The sequence below is a fragment of the Pelobates fuscus genome, chromosome 3, assembly GCF_036172605.1.
Source record: "Pelobates fuscus isolate aPelFus1 chromosome 3, aPelFus1.pri, whole genome shotgun sequence".
In the NCBI taxonomy this organism is placed as follows: domain Eukaryota; kingdom Metazoa; phylum Chordata; class Amphibia; order Anura; family Pelobatidae; genus Pelobates; species Pelobates fuscus.
In genome coordinates, this window is record NC_086319.1 from 172,311,615 (window position 1) to 172,332,065 (window position 20,451).

At 40.9% G+C, this 20,451-nt stretch overlaps 1 protein-coding gene across 2 annotated transcripts in view; it reads right to left on the reverse strand.

The window, feature by feature from the left end:
• DDX11 (DEAD/H-box helicase 11) overlaps positions 1-20,451 on the reverse strand; it is a 100,356-nt gene that overhangs the window by 30,773 nt on the left and 49,132 nt on the right. For both annotated transcript variants that reach the window (XM_063447744.1, XM_063447743.1), the window contains 2 exons: positions 10,231-10,277; positions 1,598-1,677 (listed from right to left, as the gene is read on the reverse strand). In XM_063447744.1, the coding sequence (XP_063303814.1) occupies positions 1,598-1,677; positions 10,231-10,277 (127 nt within the window). The remainder of the gene's footprint in view (positions 1-1,597; positions 1,678-10,230; positions 10,278-20,451) is intronic.

Here is a 20,451-nt window from a genome sequence, read left to right on the forward strand (position 1 = left end):
AAGTACCATTATCATACTATCATAAACATGAGGCATAATGATGAATTGCTTCCTGAGATTGAGATAAGTGGTAATAACGGCATTCGACTTGAACATGTGAACATGTGTACTCTCAGGCATCAGAACGGTGCCAGTTTCAGACGATTCCAGCAGGTTGTATAAGTAGCGTGGAAATAGAAAAAATCCCAGGCACTCACTGCGATTGTCTCCAGGCAGATTTATTACAACGTTTCGACCTGTTAAGGTCTTTATCGAGCTTGATAAAGACCTTAACAGGTCGAAACGTTGCAATAAATCTGCCTGGAGACAATCGCAGTGAATGCCTGGGATTTTTTCTATTTGTACATATCCCTTGGGGTTCTTTGCTGACCTATGCTCAGTAGCACCCTGTGTTTAATTGTTGTGACTGAGTGCGACCCTACCTTTTTTTCTAGTATAAGTAGCGTGGGACTCACAAGGTTCGGACAAGCAACCGCAGGGTTGCAACTGTGTGGGGCTTCCACCCCTGATTCATTTCCTTTATCTACACCATTTTAGACTATTTTGTGTGTGTGTGTGTGTGTGTGTGTATATGTATGTATGTATGCAGATTAATATGCGGATTGCATTGAAGTGACACATGCTACACTAACTCTGTTATCACATCAAAATAATATGGGTTCACTCTTCATCTGGCAATAACAACTGGGTAAAACAACTGGGTTTCCTGTGTACACGAAGACTCTATTATTTCCCAGAACCAGCTCCAAAGAACCCTCTGTATTCTTGTGCCTCTATGCCTTCCATGTGCTTGTCCTTTTCATGGAGATTGATGGATAGAGACACAGACAGATAGACAGATGTACAGATAGCATCACATGTAGGAAGAAAAGAAAATGCATTTTCTTTTAAGCTGCCTATAAATAATGTAGATAATGCTGTTCACAATGGTTTCCTGTGTTCAGAATGCAGAAAGAACAATTTACTTTACTGTGTGTAATACAATTTTACGAAGCAATACATTTCACAATTTCTATCAATCAAAGCATAAACTCTGGAGCACAGGCTCTCTTGCCGTTGTTTCTATGTGTTTTCCCTTCAGAAACAAAAACCATCTACTTAGATTTATAGGCAGAAACTTTTGAAAATGCACCATCTGTCACGGATGAGCTGAATGTGTGTTGGCAAAATCCTCCTCCACCCCAGCTGAAATAATCAGAGGATTTCAGAGTCTATGCTACTGCTCTCCCTGCTGCCGACGGGGGCTCAGAGTTGTTCTTGCCAGACATTTACTGGCAACGCAAGTGCCAGTCAAACGATTAGCTGTGAACAAATGTTTTTAGATTTTTATCATGACCAGAATTACATAATTTTCTAATTAGCTCACTATTGCCATATGGTAAAAAGACCATTGTTGTGTAAAAACCGTATGGACCATCATGCCTTTTAACATTGACATATTGATTCCTTAATAGGAATTGCAACCCGAGAGGCAGTAAAAGAGATTTGGAAATCATACATCTAGAAACATCATTTAAAGTGACAATATGCATTAATACAATTATACAAATACTATTTTATTTATATATATACATACATACATACATATGAATCTTACCTCCTAATACCCTCACAAACTTTTCCAGCAGGTAGAGAATTTGCTTCGTATACATCAAATTTTTAGCTTTCAAACGACTCCTGAGAAAGGAAGATTGAAAAAAAAATAAACATTTAAAAGTAAAGATGTTAAGAGGTTCTATGAAGGCTGCCCAACACAACACAGCAAGCAATACAAAGCAAAATTATCAGGAGAAATATTCTGTACTCCGCTGTTATTTGTATAGTAATATTTTGTATGCAAACGTACTTGAAAACGTAAGCACATACTTTTACTGGGCTTTCTAAACAGAAGAAAGTGCTGTAATTAAAAGACAGATAAGGAGAGAAGAATAAAAAGAAGTCAAAGGGATACTAAAGTCACCAAAACAACTTTAGCTTAATGAAGCAGTTTTGGTGTATAGAGCATGCCCCTGCAATCTCACTGCTAAATTCTGTGCCATTAGGGAGTTAAATCACTTTGTTTATGCAGCCCTAGTCACACCTCCCTTCATGCGACTGACACAGTCTCCCTAAACATTTCCTGTAAAGATCATCTAATGTTTACACTTCCTTTATTACAAATTCTGTTTTGTTTTGTTTTTTTAAATCTCCTGCTTTATAAATGCCTTCTAGACCCCACAGGAACCTCCTGTGTGTCATTCAAGTTATATTTACAGAGCAGGAGGTAAATACTTTTAAAGTAAGTTACAGCTGAAAGTGAAAAAAAAATAATTTTCATGCAGGCTGTGTCAGTCACAGCCAGGGGAGGTGTGTCTTGGACTGCATAAAAAGAAACAAAAGTTTGTTAACGCCTAAATAACAGAGAATTGAGAGGTTTAACTTCAGAGGAATGATATATACACAATAATTTCTTCATTAAGCTAAAGTTGTTTTGGTGATTATAGCGTTCCTTTAAGCATGTTGTTAGGCATGCAAGTCTAGATTAAGCAATTTTTTTTTTTTTTTTTTTTTTTAATTCCAGTTGCTGCCAACTTGCAGCTCTAAATTTGGGATTTACAACTCTGTAGTATTCAGCGAAACACCACAACATATATTTCCTTTTAGGATGACTGCTGAAAATCACGCTTTTATCCCTGAATTTGTATCCATATAATTGATCGACTGTGTTGGTGCTGTTTGCTAGACTTCCACTTCCACCACCAGTAAGATGCAGCAGGACTGGTTTCACTTCACCACATCAATGAATAAATCAGCGTTTTATTTTTTCCCCCCAGACACTGCAAATTATTTGCAGTGATGTGGGTTTACCAGATTAATGAAACAGACGCAATCATTTGCTTGTCTTTTCAAGTTAAGATGAAGCCAATGTTAATTTTTGACATAAGAAAGCAAATTGTGAACCATCTCTATTTTGACATCTATTAGAACTCAGAGAATTATTATTATCATTATGATATTTATAGAGCACCGTCAAATTCCGCAGCGCTTTACAATAGGTGGTCAAACAGACATGTAGTTGTAACCAGACAAGTTGGACACACAGGAACAGAGGGGTTGAGGGCCCTGCTCAATGAGTTTACATGCTAGAGGGAGTGGGGTAAAATGACACAAAAAGGTAAGGACATTTAGACTATTAGACTAGTGACAGTTGTAGAAGAGGAATCAGTTGGGAGCTATAAGCAGTTTAATTGATACGCTTTTATGAAGAAGTGGGTTTTTAACGATTTTTTGAAGGAGTGGAGACTGGGTGAGCATCTAACGGAGGAGGGAAGCGAGTTCCACAGGAACGGTGCAGCCCTCGAGAAATCCTGAAGGCGAGCATCAGAGGTGGGAGTACGGACAGAAGATAGACGTAAGTCTTCAGCAGATCGTAAGGGCCTGGACGGGACATACTTGTGTAAAAGGGAGGATAGATAGGTGGGAGCAGCATTATGTAGAGATTTGAAAGCAAGAACCAGAATTTTAAATTGAGCTCTATATTTTATAGGAAGCCAATGTAGGGACTGACAGAAGGGTGAGGCATGGGAGGTGCGGGCGGACAAGAAGATGAGCCTCGCTGCCGCATTCATTATGGACTGTAACGGCGCAAGTTGGGAGCACGTAAGACCACTGAGAAGCGGATTACAGTAGTCAAGGCGAGAAAGGACAGTGGAATGGACAAACACCTTAGTCGCATCTGGCGTTAAGTAGGGGGGGATGCGCGCAATGTTTTTGAGATGGAAATGACAGGATTTGGCGATAGATTGAACATGAGGCTTGAAGGAGAGGTCGGAGTCAAAGAGAACACCTAGGCAGCGAGCCTGCGTGGTGGAGCTGATGGTAGCACCATTGACTTGGAGGGAGACAGACACACGAGTAACAACACTTGAGGGAGGAAAGACCAGAATTTCAGTTTTGGTCAAGTTTAGTTTAAGGAAGTGGGAAGCCTTCCAGTTAGAAACAGCAGAGAGGCAGTCAGAGACACTAGTCAAGAGGGACGGGGAGAGATCAGTAGATTTGCGTGTCATCTGCATAGAAATGATATTGGAAGCCAAAGGAGCTAATGAGTTTACCAAGGGAGGCAGTATAGATGGAGAACAGTAGGGGACCAAGGACTGAACCTTGGGGGACACCAACAGAGAGGAGTTGGGGAGAAGAAGCAGAGCCAGAGAAAGAAACACTGAAAGAGCGCTGGGGGAGGTAGGAGGAGCACCAGGAGAGAGCAATATCTTGTAGACCGATATTGCGGATGATCAACAGTGTCAAAAGCCGCAGACAGGTCAAGGAGAATTAGGATAGAGTAGTGACCACGAGATTTTGCAGCGAGTAGATCATTGGATACTTTGGTCAGTGCCGTTTCCGCAGAGTGCTTAGCGCGGAAACCAGACTGAAGCGGGTCTAGCAGAGAGTTGGACTCAAAGAAGTCTGTCAATCTTGCATACACAATTCTTTCAAGGATCTTGGATGCAAAAGGCAGTAGCGAGATAGGACGATAGTTGGATGGGGAGTTAGGGTCAATATTGGGCTTCTTTAGAATTGGGGTTACAGTTGCATGTTTGAAGGGCGATGGAAATATACCAGAGGAGAGAGAGAGAGATTGAGAATTTTAGTGAGAGGAGGAGAAAGAGAAGAAGACAGAGTACGGATGAGATGCGAGGGAATTGGATCTAGGGAGCAGGTGGTGGGGCGTGAGGACTGGAGCAGAGCAGAAACCTCTTCCAATGTAGCGGGTGCGAATGAACATAGAACAACAGAGGGAGTGAAGTTAGGGGAAATATTGTAAGAAGAAGAAGAAAGATGAGATATCTCTTCTCTGATTGTAGAGATCTTGTCAGTGAAGTGAGTTGCAAAGTCTGAGGCGGTCAAGTTAGTATGTGGAGGAGGAAGAGAGTTAAATGTGTGAAATAGTCGTTTGGGTTCGTGGGAGAGTGTGGCTATGAGGGTATTGAAGTAATTAACGTTTGCAGAGTAAAGAGCCAAGCTGTATGAGCTCAGCATAAATTTATAGTGGAGAAAGTCAGACGCACAGTGAGACTTTCTCCAACAGCGTTCAGCAGTTCTGAAGCATTTTTGGAGGTATCACGTGAGCTTGGTGTGCCAGGGTTGTTCTTGGGGGGGCCTGCGGCGTTTAAATGTACAAGGTGCCATGATGTCTAGTTGAGAGGAGAGGGTGGAATTGTAGAAGGAGGTTGCAGAACTAGGACAGGTGAGGTTTGAGATAGGTAAAAGGAGAGTTTGGAGATTAGTGGAGAAATGCTCTAGGTCAAGACATTGGAGGTTTCTGTGAGAGTGATGTTCAGATGTTGGTGTCAATTGGGTCTTAGGTATGTCAATGTCAAAAGTCAGCAGATGGTGGTCAGATAGAGGAAAAGGAATATTGGAGAGATTAGAGGCAGTACAGAGGTTGGTGAAGGCAAGATCAAGAGTGTTTCCTGCAGTATGGGTTGCTAAATTGGACCATTGCGTAAGGCCAAAGGAGGAAGTTACAGAGAGCAGACGAGAGGCATCAGTGCAATTGGGGTTATTGATTGGGATATTGAAATCCCCAAGTATAAGGGAAGGAGTGCAAGATGAGAGAAGTGGGGAAGCCAGGAAGAAAAGTGCTTAATGAATAGTCTAGGATAACCAGGGGGCGGTAGATGATAGCAATTCTTAAAGGAGTGGGTTTAAATAGGCGGACAGTGTGAACAGGATAGGGCAGGGGGAGTTATGATTGGTTGAAAGGTACATTGAGGGGAGAGAAGGATGCCCACGCCGCCTCCTTTACAGTTGAGTCTGGGAGTGTGAGAGGATTGTAGCCCACCAAAACATAAAGAGGCAGGAGTAGCACTATCAGAGGGAGACAGCCAGGTCTCTGTAAGTGCAAGCAGTGTGAGTGAGTTTGAGATGAAAAAGTCGTGTATAGTTGTTGATTTTAAATTACTGCAGATGGAGCGGGCATTCCAGAGTGCACAATTAATTTTGGTAAGTGAGGGTAAAGGGCAGGGTTTTGTGATGAGGTTTGCGGGGTTTCTGGTTGTCTTAGTGTGTGTAGAGATGGTGAAGGGCCCTGGATTGGGAGAGACATCACCAGCTGCTAGAAGTAGGAGAAGAGAAAGTGACAGGAGGTGTGAATGGGTTTTGTATGCATGGGGTCTAGGATGAGATCGATTGTGGGTTGGAGTGAGAGAGTAGAAAAATGAGTGTAAGGCATGAGATGAGAGAAGGGGGAAGTGTAGCAGAGAAGGGCATATGTAAATGTGGGTGGGGGTATGAGTGAAGTGGGTGTAAGGAGAGATTTTTATACTGAGGGAGACTGAGGAAATAAAGAGGAGGAGAAAACAGATCATTGCTAATCTGTGAAAAATGAAAATTGGAGATAATTGGAATATCAAGAGCAGATGAAGGTAGGAAAAATGTGTTTTATGGGTTAAAAAAGTGCAGGAGTGTACTAATAAGAGGCAGTTTTTTTTAACCTAACTAAAATGTAGTTGTGACTGACAATCTATAAATGTAATAATGAGCATGGGGTGGGAATGAGAAGTCTGTTTTAATTCCATGGTTGTAATTCATATGGTATTGTATTACAAACAGTAAAGTAAATTGAGACCTACACAGCCTTCCTAAAAACTTCCTGTAAAGAGAGATCCAATGTTTAAACTTCCACTATTTGATAGTCTGTTTAATTTAGAATTTCCCGCACTGTTAATAGCCTTCTAGACCCTGCAGGTGCCACCTTTATTTAAAGTTAAATGTATACAGCATGGGATAAAAATGTCTAAAGCAGGTTAACATCTTACTGAAAATGAAACTATTTTTTATGCAGGCTCTGTCAGTCACAGCCAGGAAAGGTGAGGCTAGGGCTGCATAAACAGAAACAAATGCAAAAGGGTAATAAGCGCTCTCTTCTCAAGGGTGAGCAGCAGTTCACCAACAAGGTGTTCCCTCTACCTTGTGATAAATGGACAGATAAAATAGAAAGGTGAACAGCGCTAAAGATCAGAAATTGTACATACGTTTAGTAGAAATACTGGCCAGCGGAGTAACTTAAAAAAAAAAGGAGAAACAAAGATACAAATAATGGTACAGTATGTATGAACGATATAATTCCACAAGAACAAATGGGTTATATTCACACTCACACTTTGAGGAGCTATATCAGCTCGGTGTTAAGAGCTTGGACGGAATAATCCCCGTCTATGGATTTCTTGAGGTTCCAGATCGTTGGTGAGTTTATAGGTGTAAGTATTCGTTATATGAAAAACAAGAGTAAAATACGCCACATGGTCTAGTACGTAAATATAAAATATTGTAGTAAGAGTAGATGATCCTACTTACATATACTAGAGCAACGACCTGCTCTAGTTTGGAGAATTTCAGGTGGAATAATCCCCATAATTCACTTTTGAGAAAGCTTTGGCGAAACGCGTCAAGTGAGGAAGAATTTTGGACTTTTATACAGGACTGGTTTTATAGTGTATTATTCACTTTTTACTTATTGTATTAAAGTATATATAATTTTTAAACTATCCAGTCATTTTTTTTGTCCTCCTTCCTATTTAATACTGCTTTGCTGCTATACCTGGGTCCACTATATCCCGAGGTGGGGATTATTCCACCTGAAATTCTCCAAACTAGAGCAGGTCGTTGCTCTAGTATATGTAAGTAGGATCATCTCCTCTTACTACAATATTTTATATTTACGTACTAGACCATGTGGCGTATTTTACTCTTGTTTTTCATATAACGAATACTTACACCTATAAACTCACCAACGATCTGGAACCTCAAGAAATCCATAGACGGGGATTATTCCGTCCAAGCTCTTAACACCGAGCTGATATAGCTCCTCAAAGTGTGAGTGTGAATATAACCCATTTGTTCTTGTGGAATTATATCGTTCATACATACTGTACCATTATTTGTATCTTTGTTTCTCCTTTTTTTTAAGTTACTCCGCTGGCCAGTATTTCTACTAAACGTATGTACAATTTCTGATCTTTAGCGCTGTTCACCTTTCTATTTTATCTATATAAACAGAAACAAAACTTGTTCAACTCCTAAATGGCAGAGAATTGAGCAGTGAGACTGCAGGGGCACGATCTACACACCAAAACTGCTTAATTAAGCTACAGCTTTTCTGATGCCTACAGTGTCCGTTTAAATATGCCTATTGCTGACCCATAAGGCAGAGTAGATTTACATGAATATAAACTGCACCAGATTTTCTGGAATGAATCCAGGCCCTGATGGTTTGCCATTTCACTAACAACCACTGTTGACACAGAGACCTTGAGTACATGTTGAGAGGTGCTCAGATCAAGGCCAGGTCATCAAACTTGACATGTATTCTGCATACACCATTCACTGCTACCAGTATGGCAAACCGTTCACACTATACTGAAAAATGGGGGAGCCACAGCTTTAACTAGAGAGGGTGACGTACATATGAAGGGTGCAGCTTCCTGGCACAAGAGGGTTTTGTGACAAGGCAGAGGGCTGAACAATGCTTAGCAAACCAAGGGAAGACAAAACCCACACGATCCTTAATAACATGTTCATTTGGTATGCTTTACTTCTCCTTTAACACAACATCAGATAATGTGTTGTTTAACACATAGTTAAATGCATTGTTTTGCTTCTGCTGCTGATTTACCATATTTTTCATGCTGTACTCCTCAAGCATTAACATCAAAAGCCACTAAAAAGAAAAGGTTGCCAGCTTGTTTGAGAGACTCCTGCTGTTTATTTTCCGATCTCAACATCACATTATTCTGCCCTGAGCATTCATAGGTACGCAGCATCCCTTTGTACCAAGATTATTAAAGAGCATCTATCGCATTTAGAAAAGAGGGTTTTTTTAATACAGCAAATAAATGTAGCTATTACTTGTAAAGAAGTGTGTGTAAATTCAAGTCATTCACTGAAACATCCCAGTAAATAGTGGATATACATTGGAAAGCACACCCAATATAAAGCCAAAAGATTGGCACTGTGGCAACTTCCCAGTGAAGGCAGATCCAATTAGTAAATTCCAATATTTAAATGACAATTTTTTTTATGTAAAAAATAAAAGAAGATTATAGAGTAATACAGCTTAAAATAAATCAAACACATGTACAAATGTGCTTAGGTTCAAAAGCACAAGGCAGGTGTTATGGCCCCCTGGCATAGAACAGCCTTGTCCTTTCTACTGTTGCAGTCCAGATTCCAAGTATCATGTGTTCATTCTATCCATCCCTTCTCTCTATAGGTTTAAATACCCAATTAATTAGTCCTACCACATTCAAACTTCCCACCGTTTCTGTGGGAGGCAACCAGCAAGCAATTGCTCATTCTTGATTTACGGATAGAACAATCACAATATACAATAATGTACGAATTAGCAAACAGAAACTTAACCCAATTAAAAATACATTTTATTGCTGAATCTAGGTAACATACTGTATCTGACAACAAAAAGATGGCGTCTTATACATAGATAAAATACAATAAATGGCAGGCATCCGAATGTGAATATGCGTCCCGCTAGCATTCAACAGTGGGGCAATAACCCATCTAAAGCTACAGAAGCCTTCAATGTCCAAAAAGAGGTCATCAAAAATAAAGAAAAGTGGGAAAGTTACCCAATACACACAAAAAGTAGCCACAAAAAAGATACTACTCCAGGATAGCTATATAAAATAAAATAAATCAACAGATGTAAAAGGGTAATGGAATAATAAGTAGATATAGGCATAAATAATAATTATTCAAAACAAATGAGTCACTCCTTACTCAGATCAAGTTTAATATTATTTTGCTTGCTCTTTCATATAATCATGTACATCATCAATAGTGTTTAACTGGATGAATATATCAAAAATAAAAACATTACTTCACTTTTCGCCCCCCTGAAGCATTTATTTTTATAATTAACCCCTTCTCAGACATGTCAGAGATTTTTGCTACAACTTTGTAGAAAAACCGTGTGGTGTAAATATACATTGTCTGATATATAAAGTGTATAAAAAAAATAATGCTGTTTGGTTGTGCATTAAAAAAGCAACACTTTATTCTGCAAAACGTGAAAAGAAACAAACATGCTTGGCAACATTAAAAACAAAATTAAAAATCTGACACAGCAGGAGTAAGAAAGCAGAGCTGTCAAATCTGGTAATGGAGGAAAATAACTAGGGAACGAGAAATGAGCGTGTTACAGAAAAGAAATTACAGTGTCATTACAACAAGTACCTGTATCTCTCCATGTACTGTGCCAGTTGGGAGTGAGCCTGACAGAGCTGTAATAAGGACATAGAGAAAGAACACTTAGTCTCATGACTCAAACAGGGAGCAGAGCTAGGCCAAAAATACAATACACACAGGAACATGTTTTGATCGCAATTCTTGGAATTTCAATGATATTCTATGCCACAGAAATCAGCTTTTAAAAACTTTCATATTTTAGTTGCCGGCTCGGTTATTATCCTTTAATGATCCACGATCATATTTAAGACAATAGTATTTTGATATTTAGCAAATTAATTATATTGGCATTGTGTAACGCTGTATGTGCCAGAAAGTGTGCCACTGATAATAAGTATCTTTGTGTGTAAATGTGTGTCTGGGAGCTGCTTGCCGTGTATGGAGTATTGTGGGGGAGCGGTTCTTGTGGTTTTTGTGTTTACGGTATTGTGTTTATGGCAAGGCTGTGTTTTATGTGTGGAGAGGTGATGTCTGGGGACTGATTGCGCGTGTATGATGATAACCGTCGTCACTGTGACAGGGGTAGGGTTCTGAGAGTGACATGAGTGTTGATTGTGACAGTATTGGGGGTGAGTATAATAGGGTTGCATGGGTGACTGTGGAAGTGAGTGTGGCATGAGTATGCGGGGGGGGGGGGGGGGGGGGGGGGTAACTGGCCTCCCAACACAATGTAGTACAAAGTACAATTATTTTAGTGTTGCCCCTCACCGCCTTATCTATTGGGATTGGAGTGTGGTAATCAATCGATTACCTGGCAGTTTGGTGGTTTCCCTAGTGGTCAGGTGGTCTGCCACTGCACTTCTGAATGCTCTCTTCCAGTCTCTATCAGGAGGGAGGATCGGAAGAGAGCTGCACACAGCAGGGGTCCAGACATTTACTGAAAACAGTTCAGGGCCGGGCAGGGAGCAGTGACATCTACTGAACTCCCCCATTAGTCCATGCAGCTGCTGAGGGGCACAGCAGGACCAGCACTATAATGGTAGCACCGGTTCTGCTGTATGGGCTGCAATGTATTTGTTTGCAATAAACACATTTAATTTGCAATTGTTAGAATAGTTTACACATGAGTCCAGGGTATGAAAATATAAAGTGTAACTCGAAATGTGCTATACTCTCACGCATGCTGAGATTTCACTCCACTACAGAGTGGTCTATTTGACATGATGATCACTTTAGGTCCCACCGGCTCAGAAATCTCCCCCCCACTAATCTACATTACCCATGCGGCTTTGCGGCTAAGCTTCCGAAACGCGGAAGTGCCGCGAATCACGTGACAAACTTTCTTTACTTTTTATTATCCTTTCCCACACTCGTTTTTAATAAAAATCCACTAGAAATGCCTAATCATACTATTTATTACCCTCAGTAAAGCTAGTAAAGCTTATTTAATATGTGAAAACTAACTTTATTCTGATTGGCCGGATTTTTTGGCGCCAATCTTTGAATTAACTGTGTCCATATATAACACCATTTGCCAGGTACTGTATTGTATTCCATTTGATAAAGTCTGTAAGACGAAACACGTTATGGATATTTTATATTGTGTATTTTTGAATTAAAGTTGTTTTTGGTCATTTGTTTGTGCCAATTATCCTTTTTTCATATACACATATTTTTATGTTATCCTGACTTTTTATTATATTATATTTTATCAATTTTATTTTGGTTTTTATAAAAAAAAACCTCTGGAAGCTCCTGGCAGCCCAAGAAATCCTAGGTGGGGATCATTCCACCAACGCTGACATCAAAGAGCAGTTGGTCTGCTCTGTACTTGTAAGTACGTTTTTAATTATTTTCCACGATGCAAGTTAAATAGAGAGCACTATTTGGTTGTTTCTGTTCTCTTTGAGTTTTCGACATCCCTGACGGAGAGGCACTCACCGTATATCCCACAAGATTATACCGCTGTATGCGCTTTACCCTAGAGCTGGATTGAAGCTCTTATAAATATATGAGTTCTCTACCATTACTCCAATTTTATTTCATCTGAGCTATACATATTGCACTATTGGTTGTTTTCCTTTTTTTATCTTCTATCTTATCCAAATTACATCGAAGGCCTTGTTCCCGTATTCTACACTCTAGAACGACAGTGAGAACATTTAGGTTGGACTTTCTTTTATATTTATTTCCACTATTGGAATTGGACATTGTTTATCTACTGTGGCGCAGCCCTTTTTTATATTTTACTTTTATCTTGTTTAAAAGGTTTAGAGGGATTCCTTTTCTCAGGGTTGCTGCCTGTTGGTTAATTAGCGCTGTCTCTCTCCTATTTATTGTGTTTCTCCCTTTAATTATTATACACATACATATATGAACTACCTCTAATCTTTCGGCCCTGTTAACTTTGCAGACTTTGTCTAGGCATTGGCTGGTAGAGAATAGTTCAGGTCACTGATCAAAGGTGCTGCCCTTTAAAACTAAATGTGCCCATTTCTATCCTCCATAGCCCATTAGTTGATATATGAGGTAAAAAGCAAATTGGGTACCTGAAGAACTGTTTGCTCATGCGGATACATATGCACAAGCACTGAAAACTAATGGACATTCACCTCTTTGAACTGGCCAAAAGCAGACCACGACAAAAAAGTGTCATGTGCATTGCTACTCTTTACAGAAATACACAGCATATGCTTGAGTGTTTTGTTGCCTAGTTGCATTCCAGATTCTACACCACCTGGTGTGCCCGAAGGGAGCATGACAATTGCTTGTGAGTAGCAATAATGAATGCAAACATATAAAACATTGTCATCATTCAAAATAACCCAATGTAAAAATAGAATAAACATTAAAAAAAACTCTGCATTTTGGGTTAACAAAAAAAAAAAAAAAAATGGTGCAAAAGTAGGTTGAAAAAAAAAAGAAATATTATAAATAAAAAATATTATGGTATTATGCTCCTAAAAGGCTGATGTCTCTAGAGAGAATCTAAAAGCACAGACCAAGTAGTGCACATCTTCTCTGACTGCCTGCCGCTACCACTTACACAGTTTTAAGCTAGTTCTACTCCTTGCATTCGCAAACAGCTAAGAGAACTAATTGCATCACACCCACAATGAAAATGCATCACATTTATTCCAGAAATCTAACTTTCCTGATTTTTATATGGCGGTTTAAAAGCTACAAAACTACAGACATGCATATTTTGTATATATAATTCATCGAGTTTTTCTCGATTCCCTCCCTCACTGACAGCACTTGCTCTTACCAATTTTTTTATTATGCGCTTCTTGCAACGTCCCTTGCTTTTAAAGACACTACCTTTGAAAAATGGTGCAGCTGAGTGCAAGATCTTTATAGAAGTTATTTTTTCTAAAGATTAGAAAAATATTTCTAGATTTAACGGGACTTGCTAAACAAATCGAAATATTTAGAGAATTCAAAGTGAATGTCAAATTAAAGGGCAAAATAGCTGAACTGGAGAAATTCTCTAAGTCATCTATGCTTTGGGTTCGGCAACTTTGGCCTTAAATTTGAAAATCACTTTGAATTCATACTTTAGTGTATAACCCTGTGAGTGGATGAAAACATGCACACTTTGTTTCCATCATCTTCTCCTTTTTAATTGTATTACTAATAACATTAAGGGATATTCAGGGACACTACATTTTTTTTTTTTTGCCTGGCCATTAGAGAGGCTTCCCCCTTAAGACCATTGACTTTTCAAAGTCTTTTTCTATATCTACATCATTACGCACAGTGCAACAATGCTGCGCAATACTTCATAGAGATTAGACCAAAATGATCACTCTTGAATTGCCAGGCAGTGCAAAATGGATTGCGCCTTACTTTGAAGTTTATTTTTCAGTGAGTTCCCAATAAATGTTATGGGATGAGTGGGTCAAAAAACTAACCATTAGATAACTTTCTTTTTTTCCTCCCTTGTCCCTTTATCAATTTCATTTTAGGGGCCCTACTAAGTGTTAACTTTTACGGGTTGTTTTTGATACCTATACCACATGACCAGATTTTCTATGCTCCTCCTTTCCTGAGTTCCACATACAAATAGAAGTGTTGGGGAGACTTTGGGGTTTTTTGCCAAAAGACATCTCTTAAGTCCCCCCATGTGTCGTCTTTTAATGTTTGTACATTTTATATTGTCAAAATTAAAAAAGAATAAAAAAATAAATAAAAGGTTATCACTCTCGATGATCTCATTGAAAGAGTAGGAGCTGCCTAGCAAAGTTCATTCGGGTGCTGGAATTACAGATAGGTTTAGAGGGTTTTGTTTTCTTTACTCTATATGTTATAACAAGTAGGGGTCCAGTATTCTAAGCATGATGAGGAACACTAAAAATAAATATAAAGATTTACCTTTAAAGTTGTCTACTCTTTCTGTTATTTGATTAAACTTAATTACAAAAACATACAAATAGAGAAAAACGGTATGTTCTTATATATTACTCTACATTTTTTCTTTAGAACTGTAGAGCTCAAATTATTCTGCTAATAATATTAAGTATGTATTTGCAAGCACCCAGGATGATTTGTGCACATTAAAAGAAATACCAGCATCCCGGCCACCAGTGAAATGCAACCAGGGCCGGCCTTAGGGGTGTGCGAGCTGTGCGGCCGCACAGGGCGCCATGGAGCAGGGGGCGCCGTGCGGCCGCACAGCCGATTAAAAAAAAAAAAAAAAATTTTTATTTTTTTTTTAAATTTGCAGCGGGGGCGGAGCTTACCGTGCGGCGGGGGCGGAGCTAAAAGCGCCGGAAAACTGCTGCAGGGGAAGCAGGAAGGAGTCCCTGCTTCCCCACCAGTCACCAGGAGCTGCACTGCCTCCACAATTAACTCCACAGGTAACTGTGTGATTGTCATGTGAGTGTGACTCTCTGCCTATGTGTATGACTGTCTGCCTCTGTGTGTGTGTGTGTGTGTGTGTGTGTTACTGTCTGTGTGTGTGTGTGTATGACTGTCTGCCTCTGTGTGTCTGTGTGTATGACTGTCTGCCTCTGTGTGTGTGTCTGTGTGTATGACTGTCTGCCTCTGTGTGTATGACTATCTGCCTGTGTGTGTGTGTGTGTGTATGACTGTCTGCGTGTGTGTGTGTGTATAACTGTCTGCCTCTGTGTGTATTACTGTCTGCCTCTGTGTGTTTGTCTGTGTGTATTACTGTCTGCCTCTGTGTGTGTGACTATCTGCCTGTGTGTTTGTCTGTGTGCGTGTGTGTGTGTGTATGACTGTCTGCCACTGTGTGTCTGTGTGTATTACTGTCTGCCACTGTGTGTCTGTGTGTATTACTGTATGCCTCTGTGTGTTTGTCTGTGTGTATTACTGTCTGCCTCTGTGTGTGTGACTGTGTATGACTGCCTCTGTGTGTATGACTGCCTCTGTGTGTATGACTGTCTGCCTCTGTGTGTATGACTGTCTACCTCTGTGTGTATGACTGTCTGCCTCTGTGTGTATGACTGTCTGCCTCTGTGTGTCTGTGTGTGTGACTGTCTGCGTGTGTGTGTGTGTGTGTATGACTGTCTGCCTGTGTGTGTGTGTATGACTGTCTGCTTGTGCGTGTGTGGATGTCTTCCTGTGTGTGTATGGCCGTCTGACTCTGTGTGTGTGTGTGTGTGTCACATACAACCAATACACGCATATCACACACTGTTAATATACCCATTACAAATATCACACATAGCATACATATCACACACAGTCATCACACGTACTATTACATACACAGACAACACAAACATAACAGCATACATGGATGACGGGGGGGGCGCTGTGAAGATTTTTCGCACAGGGCGTCTAAATGCCTAAGGCCAGCCCTGAATGCAACTCAGTAAATGTAGCTCACACACTAGTAACATGTTCAGTGTCTTCACGCTCTGCATAGAGGCGCTAAATATTCCCCATAGAGATGCACTGATTTTTTTATTAGAATTTTTTATTTGAATTATTTGTTGAAATGTGCATAGCGGTTACAGAAAAGCAATGTACATGTTAGTAAGTATCACATATGCTAGGCATCTTACACATTTGATACCAGCATGTACAATATTTAACATGGTAAAGGTACAACAATGATTGCAGGTTATGGCAGGGTACAATTTGTGGTACACGTTGCATAGTTAGCTTATGTGTTATTACTTTACAGTGTGTGGTCATTGTGCGTGTAGTAGGTATATCAGGTAAAGCTGCGTTTTAGGTGTAGCTCCGTTTAGTACTACAACTTTAGGATTTGTGCCCTGAAAGGCCTGCACAACCCTGCTTTCGTCCTTCTCCTAAGGAGGTGTAATTTGTACGTCAACTCTGGTTAACCGCTAAGATAGAAAGGTTTAACGAAAGGGTATATGAAGGGGGGATTGGTTTCACTCCAGGGACTCAATTGAAACTGTGAACTTATTTTGCATCTTACATATCTTTAACTAACCTAATTAAGAGGACTAAAATGACTGCCTTGGGCCAAATCCCCCTGTGCCCCCTCTGTCCATCCCCAGCCCTGGGTGGGTAAATTAAGCATAGCGGTTACAGAAAAAGCAAAGGGCCTATTAGTAAGCATCACATGTGCCAGGCATCATACACCCTGGTGCCAGCATGCTCAAATGGTAACATGGTACAGGTGCATGATATGACGTAGTACAACTTGTAGTTCTAGTTGCATGAATCATTTGCATAGAAATACGTTATATTGGATGATCATTATACATGTAGAAGGTACATTGGGTAGGGCTACATTATGGGTTTAGCATCGATTAATACTTCAACCGCAGAGGTTATACCGTAAGGAGCTTTTATCGCTTTCTTGTCACCCTTCTCCTAAAGAGACGTCATCAGTACCCTTGGTTGTTTGACCGCTTCGACAGAGAGGGATTGGTAGAAAAAAAAAAAAGGAGAGGGGGAGAGGGGGTTGGTTTCACTCCATAGACACACTTGAAATCATGAGCCCAGTTTTACATCATGCATAACTTTAGCTAACATGACTAAGATGACTGCCCCAGGTCAGATTCCCCTGTCCCATTATCCATATGTCCTCAGCCCTGGGTTGGTCAGTCCAGTTCTTTATAGCGAGTACAATGCGCCTAGTTTTTCATTCGCCACCTTGGTCGGTAAACAGTGCCTAGGGAGCTGGTAAATTAGCGCAGTGCCCCTCATATATGGGTTAAAAGTGGTACACCCGACTCAGGGACTCCAAGCTCTCCCTGACTGTCTAGAAGGAATTGATCCCTTATCCCATCCCAAGCTCCCCACCTTCGTTGATGATGGGAATGTTTACCCTGCAGGTTTAAGGACATTTTGTCATATGAGCATATGGAATCCACTCTTTGGATCGTTTCCATTATTGGTGGGGCTATGGTGCTTTTCCAGTAATGAGCAACGTTAATTTTTGCCACTACAAGGAGATTTAAAATAATTGTTCTATTTGGCACAGTTATAAGGTTAGAGATCATGTGGAGCAAGTAATATTCGGACAATCTGGGGAAACGGATTCCAGACATAGTATCTATCAACACTGATATTGAATTCCAGAACTGCTTTAACTCTAAGCATTCCCAAAATACATGGCTAAGAGAGCCTATGGTGGTTTGTCATCGCCAACAGGTAGGATTAGCATCCTTATTGATTTGTGAGAGTCTGAGGGGCACCAAATAACACCTCATCCGTAATTGGGCATGCGCTTCCCACATGGATATGCTTTTGGAGGCTGCCTTGATCTGATAGCCTCCTGCCATTGTGAGAGTTGGAACGTCTTACCAAATTATTTTTTCCAGCTGCGCATATAGGGTTGCTTTTGTTCTTCCTCCGGTTCACTATGAGTCGAGTAACAAAGGTACAGGGATTTTACATTTGTTGCTCCCTTTGCAAGGAGATTAAACAACCTATGCGGGGCTAATTGTGCCTGGGGTTCCATTTGTCGTGAAAGGAGGATACTTTTACAGCGAATGTATGTAAATAGTTCCCGATGAGCTAATGAGAATTCATTTCGCAAGTCCGGGAATTGTTAAATTCCTCGTAAGTCGTACAAATCAGAGACTTTTGCTATGTCCCCCGTGCTCCAAGATCCCACTGGGAGGTCGGGTGATATTGCCTGAAAGGCCTGAATTAGGGCATACTTCATTTACATTGCTGAGTCAATAAGCTTATTGCTCCATTGTTTCCACGCCGTAAGTAGGAACTTTGTGCAAGATAGCCCTATGTGGGGGGTAGAGTAAGAGTTGGTCCATAGCAGACTCGCTAAAGTAGCAGGTGAAATGCATGCATTCTCTAGTTCAAGCCACACTGGGTTCGTACGTTTTGCTAAAAGGTCAACACCCTGTGACAATACCGAAGCTCTGTAATAGTTGTGGACACAGGGGATTCCCAGGTCTCCTGCACTAAGTAGAAACCATGAGATATGGGGGTTTCTTTTTCCAGACATGAGAGTTTATAAGCTTTTGCATACATCTTGTGATATTCTTAGGTAGGGGTAGTGGGACTGTCCTGAAAAGGTATAGGATGTGAGGGACGACCATCATCTTGATGGCATTTATTCTGCCCAGCCACGACACCTCCAGAGCCCCCATTTCTCTATTTGATTAAACAGTGTAGCTAGGAGGGGTATGTGGATTTCCCTGATTGTGTGTTGGAGCTTATTCGTAAGTTTTATACCCAAATATGTCAACGATTTAACTCGCCAATCAAAATCGTACTTGGTTTGTAAGATTTGCTTAAGTTGTTTGGGTAAATTAATGGGTAGCGCCTGTGTTTTGGACGTATTATTTTTATAATATGAAATTTGACCATATAGGGAAAGCTGGTGCATTAGTGGTGGTAGGGCGTTAAGTGGTTCGCACAAAAATATCAAAATGACATCCGCAAATAACGCTAGCTAATTTTCCCCAGCCGGGGTCAAAAGGCCTTTAATTGCTGTAGTGGATTTAATGCTATGGATTATAGGTTCTATGCAAAGAATAAATATAAGGGGTGAGGGAGGGCAACCTTGCCGCGTGCCATTGGAGATTTGGAATGCAGATGACAGCAAGCCAGTATTAAAGACCTTTGCCGTGGGGTTGGAATAGAGTACCTTAATGCTCTGGACAAAGGCCCCGGAGAAGCCCAACCTGGAGAGCGTGGCATCCATATAGGACCAGTTTAAGCGGTCAAAGGCCATCTCCGCGTCCAAAGCCAAAGAAAGCCCATCTGAGAGCTGTTCGCCCATTCTATCAGGTCCAGTGCCAATCGGGTGTTGTCCCCCACCTCCCGGTTCGGGACAAACCCAGCCGAGACTATCTGCGGAAGTAGTGGTTTGATTCGGGATGCAAGGAGTTTGGCGTAAAGCTTAAGGTCTGCATTGAGCAGCGACATAGGGCATAGATTTGCGCATAGGGTAGGGGGCTTGTTTGGTTTTGGTAAAGTTATTACATGTGCCTCTAACACGTCTGGAGGTATAGTGCCACGCAACCTAATATCATTACAAAGTCTTGTGAGATGTGGCATTAGTATGAGATCTTAATATAAAAATAGTTAGACAGGCCATCTGGCCCCGGTGCCTTATGCTTTGGAAGTGTGCGGATTGCAGATCTAATTTCGTCTTCCTTGAATGGGGTGTCTAAGGATTGAGCTTGTTGGGCAGTGAGCGATGGAAGATGCACGTCATTCAGGAAATTGTCTATTTCTAGAGATGCATAAAAACTTACAGTCAGGCACTCATACTCACTGACAGACACACAAACACACACTCAGACATACACATACTCACTGACAGACATGCACTCAGAAGTTATAATTTAAAAAAATAATATTTTTTATATTGAAATCCACCCAGCCTCCCTACCTTTGGAGAGCTGGAGTGGCTTTCCCTGGGGTCCAGTGGGGTTGCTGTCATCTCACTGTTCTACTCCCTGTCGCGCACTGTTTAGTATGCCAGGGCCAGAAGGATATCATATTCCGGCTCCCGGCATCATTGCAGGGTGTGCAGAGAGTAGAGCAGTGAGATAACAGCTCCCTCACTGCACAGCTTCATTCCGCACAGCCGGCCAACTGCCTCATCTCTTCCACACCAGCCCACCACAATTCCACACAGCTGGCTGCCTCCTTTGCTCTCCCACAGCTGGCCGGCCTGCCTCTGCTCTCCCACAGCCAGCCCTGCATTCTCCCTCGTCGCTTCGAGCAGACATATCGCAGGCGCCACGACAAAATTCCTAGTCGCTGTGGGATTTCTCAAGCCCGGAAATATATATATCAAAACCAAAAAAATATATATATATCTTCCGAAGTCACAGAGCTCCTATC